General features: G+C 42.5%; 1 protein-coding gene across 1 annotated transcript; it reads right to left on the reverse strand.

The window, feature by feature from the left end:
• Positions 1-237: 237 nt before the first annotated feature.
• Positions 238-8143, reverse strand: meox2a (mesenchyme homeobox 2a; the record flags this gene model as incomplete). The annotated part of the gene is made up of 3 exons (XM_080747568.1): positions 238-456; positions 2431-2600; positions 7561-8143. The coding sequence occupies 3 exons, from the start codon at positions 8141-8143 to the stop codon at positions 238-240; spliced, it is 972 nt and encodes a 323-aa protein (XP_080603694.1).
• Positions 8144-8679: the final 536 nt, after the last annotated feature.

Here is an 8679-nt window from a genome sequence, read left to right on the forward strand (position 1 = left end):
CTTTGCAGTGTTTCAACATGGTACTTTGTTCATGAAATTGACTTTTTGCCTGCCCATGTTCTGGACTTTATTATGTCAAGTAACACACATCTTCCCTTTGTACATTTGTACATTTATTTAGCATCGTTGTACTCTCTATGACGATGGCAAATCAGCAAACAGCAATCCTTTTAAGGACGTTCCTGAGGCAGAGGCAAGGCCTACTTTGAGAAGGTGCGGTCAGCTGCAGTCCGTGCATTATAAGTGAGCATGCTCAGAACTCTGGTCGCTGTCGTGACTGTCCTCATTGGCTAAGGAGTCTGTAGAGTGGTGAAGGGCCGAGATGCCAGAGAACTCGGACGGCAGCAATGTTCCCTTTTTCACATTCACCAGTTCCTTCTCTCGTGCTACTGCCCCCTGCTGGCCTCCTTTCACTCGCTTCCACTTCATCCTCCTGTTCTGAAACCACACCTTGACCTATAGGGGGTCAAATGGACATAAACCAAGTGGTCAAACAGGTCTGAACGGGAAAGTAAGACACAATGGCTTTTCACATCTTTCGATATTCGGACAAACCCAAGTATAACCCAAATATTGAGTAAACAGGAACCTTAACGCTCGATGTCTAGCTAGCTACTGTAAATGTTTGGCAGCTATTTCTACAGCAGCAATTATGTGTTGATGTGATGTTCCACCTGCTGTTTGGCATCCACCTCTTTTTTTCCTGACTCGACAACTTAAACTGTATTTACGTCTCTCAGATTGATGATTAGGCTGTTGCTTAAAACGGTTTACACGTAGCGAGGCCGTGCTTCACCGAGTGTCGACACTGCGCTTGAGGGAGGGGACTCGCTCACTCCCCTCATGTCGTGTGGGTTTATTTTGGGGGAATGTCATTCCGAGGGGCCCCATAGGTCACATGGTCAGGAAGTCAGTTGACAGCACAAACGTTTGTCTTAAACATCAGCGCCATGCGCCATGCTGGGTATCATCTTGTCTTTATGACATGGTGGTGGGGGCTTTTTTAAGGGTTGGAGGACAGAGGGGAACTTGAGCAACGGCACGTTTCCACAGCCACTGGTAAAGCCCTTATCCCGAAAGATAACCTATGACCCTCTAGGTCCTGGTGACAGGTGCAAAAGACACTTGCATAAGCTCAACTCCTGTGTCTGAACTTAACCTTTGACCATCTCCAGTCCGGACACAGGTGGCTCCTACTGCATTACAGTACAGTACAGGAGACGTTTGTTGTCAGTGGAGATATATCACTGTCATTTGTCACTTGCTGGTTGAGGAATGAGGTCCAAAACATGGCCACCCAGGTCCCCAAATATCACTACGCCAAGTAGACTAACCTTAAAATACATCTGCAAGCATTGCCTTCTCACTCCCATGTATTCAGTGCACAGTATACAGTAAAATCCAGTTAACACTCTAGATTTGACTTTGTAAAAGCATTGAAGGAGATTTCACTGAGCCAATTTGTGTATTATGTCTATTTATGCTATCAGCAGGAATGTTAATACTTCAAACAGAATGTAAATGTTGGAATTATGGCATACATTTTGAGGCAAATTGTACAGTGATAATTCCTGTGAGTAATTATTATAGTGACTGAATTTGAGACGAAGAATAGTGGTCTATTTGAGTTCCGTAAGTTGAGACTTGTATTAGAGCCTGAAGGTTCATCTAGGTTCATTAGCTAATTCGATCTGTTTGGTTCTTCATAACATCTACTTAACTGGTTGCGTAAGTGTTACTTCTATTGATTTCAGTGTGAAATGAGATACTCCGATTGCATGGGGCCTTGACAAACATAATTCAACCTCAGAGTTAAAACAAATTAGAAGTCAAAACTCTCCAGGTCCCAGGGGAAAACAGTTATTGAGTTACTGAAGTAACAACTGAAATCCAATGCTACTGTTACTCTTTAACTCCAGTATTTTCTTTATGTTGAATCCATAAAGTGGATCTCAATCTCACTATAAACTATCACTGCATGGCAAAGTGTCAACTAAGTATGACTTGAAAAACCAAAAGGGTGTCAGGACAACGTGCTGTAGGGTGTTTCCTTTCTGCACAATCCGTCTTGTATTATTTATACTGCATGTCTTTGCCTGCTTCCCACATTGAGACTAATGTCGACAAGCAGCACCAGAGAGGAGAGGAAGTGACTTGCTAGACAGCATTTCCTTCAACCTCTCTCTGACTTCACCGTGGCCATGCTTGAAAGAATAGAGAGGAACAACTGGAATATAATAGTCCCTTCACTCAGACATAGCTGGTGCATAATAGCACATGCACCAAAGTTACAAAAACAGTAGCAGGCTGAACAGCCTCTTCTTCGTCTTGAGCCACCCTCTGTTTTCATAACATGGCATTAATGTGCTAATAGGGGCCTGATGATGTGTGAACCCAATGGAAAAGTAGGAGCAATGGCTAGGAACGTACCTGTCGCTCGGTAAGGTCGAGGTTGACGGCTATCTCGTAGCGCCTTAGCCGGGTCAGATAATTGTGGTGGGCAAACTCTGCCTCCAGCTCTCGGATCTGCTCCTTGGTGAAGGCCGTCCTCTCCTTCCTGGGTTTGCTCACATCTGATTTGTAATTCCCGTCCTGGGACTCTGAAATCAAACACCACACATTTCTTTTCCAGTCAGGGGAGATTTATATGCAAAGAAAATAATGATTAAATGAGTGTAGTGTGGCAGGTGCAAGTCAAGCAGAGGACGGGAAAACATCAGGTAAGAGAAACAATGGAAAGCTCCAATCAGACTTTATTGTTCAGGCGTATATTAAGCGGCTGGAAGGACCCATAGGCGGCTACACGTGTGTCTGACTCTGGCAGCTGCACTCTCACAATAGGCTGGCTCATATATTTTCCAACATGGAGTTAATTTGTCTTAGTCTTAATGGAATCTGCTGCTACCCCCAACATTTTAATATGGAACAAAACGGCTCTGCAGGATGTGTAAAATATGTTTCCTCCGTTTATTTACTTCAATATTTATAAGCGTCTCCTTATTATGGTGAACAAGCCGACCAACTCACTACAATTCGCAAAGTTTTCTTTCTTTTGGCCCGATTTGGCTTAGCAGGTATTGAAAACAGCAACACAAGTGACAGCATTGCTCATTTCAATAAGTTGAAGGCAAATGTCTCTAAAAACATTATGGGTCCATAACTCATCATGCTAACAATTACAACTAATTTTATATAGCATGCTGAAGGAAATGAATGAATGAAAGTGCTAAGAATAAAGCATAAAACTTGTACAGATGAAAAGGAAAATGGTCCTTTGTACTGCAGTGTATTCTTAAGTGAAACAAAGTATACACAAGAAAATGAGTAAAAATAAGAACACATCATTCTCACTTCAGAAAAATACATGTTGTTTTTGGTTTTCCACGATCTTTCCCAAGAAAACATGTATCGTTCATTTGGTTTCCAAAGCGTTCCTATTGTGAGTGAAGCCTTGTGGTTTCACTGTTGGACATGCTTCAGTTGCACATTGTATTTGAAGGCAGTCGTGATTGCATGCTAATTCATCTGCGGCCATGTTCTGTAGTGTGTGTTAATCCAGCAGGCCTGTTTAAGGCCAAACTGTAAATAGGCCTATGAGTTCAGAGCCAGTTTCACAAGCTGTGTCAGACCCAGAGTCACGTCACGAGAAACACGATTCTTTTCCTTACGTAAAATCTCTCATTATAAATGTCCATGTCTACTTTGTTTAGTGAAATAAATCACTAAACTCAATCACTTTTTTGGAGTGAGGCTCAGAAAAAAAGAATATACTATTCTTTTAAAAACTATTTAAAATAGTGAAGATAGCCGACCTGCAAGCACACAACGCCTCGCATCGTGAGGCGTTTGTGTGCTTGTAGATCTGCTATTTTCACAAATTTTGTGCGACACTTTTGTATGATGAGGCAGGGCTTTAATTTACCAAAATACAAGGTTTGTGCCGGACAGTGACGATATATTTATATATAGTTTCTTGCAGTGGGGAAAAAACATCTGGTCAAAAGTTATATTTGTTGTGGATTTTGAGTATTTGTTGTGGATTTTGAGTAGCTAGAATCAAGGCCGAACGATGCAGCGATGCCTATAAGCTACTGCAGGAATCCCCAAACAGAGAACCCTTGAAATTAAGCGGCCTATTGCTTGACCCACAGCCAGTGTCCAGCTTCCCCCTTGACCTCACACTGTCTATCCCTGTAATTTCAGCGGAGCGGTCCAAACAGCGCTCTGGCCCGGAGCATGGGCCGATTGAAACAGGCACTCAGATGTATTTACTCTCTCTCTGGTAAACACAGACATTGTGTAAGAGGGATAAAAGAATAACACAGCCAGCTGCTCGAGACCAGCCGCCTGAGAGTTTAAAACGAGTGGCAGGCTTTTACGACACAGCCACTACACCACAGCAATTAGGGCTCCTCTGTAACTTTCATCTCTCCACTAAAAAGGAGGAATAATAGGAGAAAAATACATGCGCTCAGACAGGATATTTCATTTAGGGTTCCCAAATGAACAGAGCATAGCTTAGGTCAGCTTAGCTTACTGTATAGGGAGTTAGGGACCCTCTTGAAGATTTGGTCAATTCTCCTATTTTAATTCATGCATTGAAGCAACAAATACATAAAAATCCTCAACATAAAATAACAATGGAAATGTAATATCGTATACAAGGAAGATGGCATTAATTGTACTGATGTATCTATTCCAAAATTGCTTTTAGAAAATGTGTCTGAATATAGGCCTACTGAATGACTCATCCATTTCTGCTCACTCTGTTTTATTGCTGTCCAAAAGAAGTGTCTGCTTCAACAAAGGAAGACTTCAAGCTTCTTTTTATTGTTCCACACAGAATATTCTTGTAACTTATAAAGAATGGCCACTCCCTTAAAGAGCTGGTTCATGTGAATTGCAGCTCAGTAAAGAGGACCCTGTACACACTCATGCTGTCTTCAGATGGCTTACTGAAATTTAACAGGTTCCACAGAAACAAAACACCCAAATGCCAAAGGTGGCCAACCCCATTTAAGCAATAACACTAACAACAATAACAAGCCTAAATCCTTTTTTTTAAAGATACTACTTATTTGACTAAAGGGGGTTTTAACTCTAAGTTTCGCCTGGCTTTCAGAGTTTCCAAGCCAGATGGTGAAACCAAATCGTGGCCTATCTTATTGAACTAGCAGGAGTATGATATTTAGACAGCTGATTGTGTTAGAAAGCTAAATAGTCTCAATAATCAGCATGATTGGTGTTAGCATTAAGAGAAGGCATGGCACATATGAGCATGCAATAACTATTGTTATTAGTGAAATGGGGTTTGGGGGCCAGGGGTTGCATTCCAAACGATTTGACAAAGGGGAAAAGGAAATAGAAGTTGGTGGGTTTAATTTGTTAATCAAATGGACTACAGCACTGTGATGCGTCGTGACAGGAGGCTTGGACAAAAATATACTTGTAAGAATTAGAAATGAAGGCACTCAAGTGCAGGAAAAACTCTGTCAAGTTATATCATTAAGGCCATTATTTTAAGATATATACTTATGAACCATTGCCTTGACTCCCTCATTTTTCAATGCCTAACAACCACATACAAAAATACCGTAAAAGTAGCTGAAATGTGGAAAATGCCTGCACGGTTACAGTAACTGCCTAACCCAATATTTGGTGTTCCAACTTAAATTATTCTACAAAATAAAAAGAATGTAACCCAGACTCATTATACAGTCCATCACTCAAGAATGAATCTCCGTGAAATGTTATTTGCATGTCCCCGGGGTCCTGTAAAGTCACGTCTGAGTGACCAGACTATGAAAGAGCATATAGATGTCTGATGTGGCTGTGTGCATCCTGAGTGAATACTAATCGCATAAGGAAATATCAGTCAGTGGTAAAGTGCTGTGTACACACAGCCGGGCCCAGGTGACGTACGGTATACAACGAGGCTTTTAAAAAGAGCTCAGGTTCAGTCCCAGCAGTCGAGAGCCTACATTCTGCAGGCAGACGGACGGTACGGCAGGCACACTCTCCAGAAAACCGATCACTCATTTTCGTATCGTGTTGCCATGCAAAATCTCCCCCTCGCCCCCAACCATAGCAGTTTGTCATGCCGTGATTGATTATTGTGGTGAATGTGGTTTTTAAATGTTGCCCTGATTATCAGGAAGGTGTGTTGAATGCAGATTTTCCTTACACAGAGTATTTCATATATAAAGATTTTACATTATTTTGATCAAGTTGAATCATTGATGGGTAGAATTGGAATATTATTTTCAGAAATACAAATTTGGTTTCTATTTACAGTGTGGTAGGTATAGAGCACTGTAGGCCTACAGTACAGGAACTTTCATGGTTTTGGTTTTACAACCCTGTTAGGAAATATCAAGGTCAAGGCACCTGATGCCAGCACGATACTTTATTAAATACCTTTATAAAATACATAATAGCATAACAATAATACATTATAATGTACTGTATAGTATAATATACAGTATGTACTATACTGTATAGCACAATACAGAAGTGATGGCCAGGTACACTACTTGTATAAGAAATAAAGGACTGTTTGAATGAAAACTTTGAAGTAACATGCAAGAAGGATACGCTTTCGGTGACATTAAAATGTATGAAGTATTTATGGACAATGTAAAATTACTATTACACAACAAATGTTTAACTTGATTATGTTGAAGTTGTCTATAACTGTAAACTTCATCAGTACACTGATCTCAATGAATAAGCATTCGCATGACTCTTGATTATGTTATACAACGGTTAAACATTTTATTTTCCGGGAGCCGGGGGGCTTATTTGAATAGAGCATAATAATGATTTATTGAGAATGCAAGAGTGAGACAAATCCTTAAATAAATCACTGCACATAGCATGAAAAGCCCCAATCTTTCTGGGTGTTTAATGTCACACTAGGCGCCGGTGTAGTCTTTTACTATCCGTGACATTAATTCTTTACAGTGTGCCTCATTTTCTGCTCTCTGAAATGTGTAGAAATGAACCAGATGTGATTTTTAAACAAAACATACCAGTGCCTGCCACAGAGCTGTAGCATAGCATTTTGCTCCAGGGTACAGTGAACCAAGTGCAATTGCTTCTGTTCATGTCAACCAACACATACAAACTGCTTTTAAGGCAATATTCTGCCATGTTGTCCTGTCAAAGCAGTGTAAACCTCCGCCGTTACAGTAGTGCCGTTGAAAGATTTAAAGCAATATATGAAGAATAAAGTGCTAATGTAGCTCTTGTGAACTGCTCAGGATCCCTTAAAAAGTTGATGTTGAAGTGATAGCGTTTATAATTAAAAATAATACAATACTGATTATAACAGAAATTGCCATAGACTCATTTGGTTCCCGGTTTCACATGAATATAATATGAATCTGAAGAACTTTATGAACTTCTATTGAGGTAGTCTAAATCGAATACATATTGTTGTTGTACTTAAAAGTACAACCAGTTTTTCTTATTTGACCTCATGCCCCGTCCCATAGTTTTGCACATTTTACAAAAAATAAAACAGTCACTCCCCAGCTCTCTGTTTTTGTCCTTACTTACCTGAACTGTCACTCTTCCTCTTGCCGTTCCTCTTCTCTGCCTCGACTGGCGACAGCGTCTGTCTGCCAAAGTCTACAGGAATACAAGGGGCCCCTGTGGGGGTGCTGCCGCCCCCCAGGCTGGGGGCACTGGCACACATGCTGGGCCCACCCGGGGGACCTAGATCTGTGGTTGTGGGCCCGCTGTCCTGGGCTGAGTGAGAGTGAGAATGGGGGTGGGGGTGAGGGTGAGGGTGGCACAAGTTGTGGCGGGAGCCCGTGCTGCCAGGCGAGGGCATCTGCGGAATGTGCCAGGGGGCCTGGTGCTGAGGCGGATGAAGATGCTGCTGGGAGGGCAGGTGGCTGCGATGGGGGTGATGGTGCTGTCCAGAGGCTGTCCACAGGCCGTCATCGGCGCCGGGGTAGCCAGAGATGATGCAGGGCGACGGAGAGGATGTGGCGGGGGAGGAGGAAACAGCCAGGTCGGGGTAGGAGACGTGGTCCGAGCGTCCGTGCAGAGTCAGGGGAGACTGGGTGAACGCCGGGTGCAAGGCCTGCGCTGGGGCATGGGGGCTGCGCAGGCAGCCGAAGAGTGTGTGATCCATCACATGCAAACACAAGGCACTCCAGGAAAGGTGAAATGGGAAGGTCAACGGGATAAAGTTGTAAATCAATCAGGAAGAAATAAAACAAAAATAGATACAAAAATTAAAATAAAGGCACATAGATATCCACAATGCTTGCCTCTTTCCTCACCTAGTGCAAAATACTTTTCCTCTGTACAAAAAATAAAAAAATAAATTGAGATTGGAAGCACACAAAAAACTTAAGTGTGTGTTGAAAGGTGGGTCCTATGGTAATCCGGAGCATGCGGCCAGTTGCCAGGCTGCACAGGATAAACAGTGAGCCCTGGGTAAGCTGCGCTGGGAGAGCCTCTCGGATGTCAGGAAGAGTAGGGGACTGGAGCTCGAGGCTGGGAGAAGAAGGTGGTTCCTAGGAACTGCAGAACGAAGGGGAGCCGGTCGGGGGAAAGTTATAAATAGGGTGTAATGTGAGAGGGAGGCTGGGTCACAGACTGCATACGCGCCACTGACCACATACATATGATCGCCCTCCAAAAAGCACAGCACAATAAATCTGC

This window comes from Nannobrachium achirus, assembly GCF_963921795.1.
Source record: "Nannobrachium achirus genome assembly, chromosome: 2".
Classification (NCBI taxonomy): domain Eukaryota; kingdom Metazoa; phylum Chordata; class Actinopteri; order Myctophiformes; family Myctophidae; genus Nannobrachium; species Nannobrachium achirus.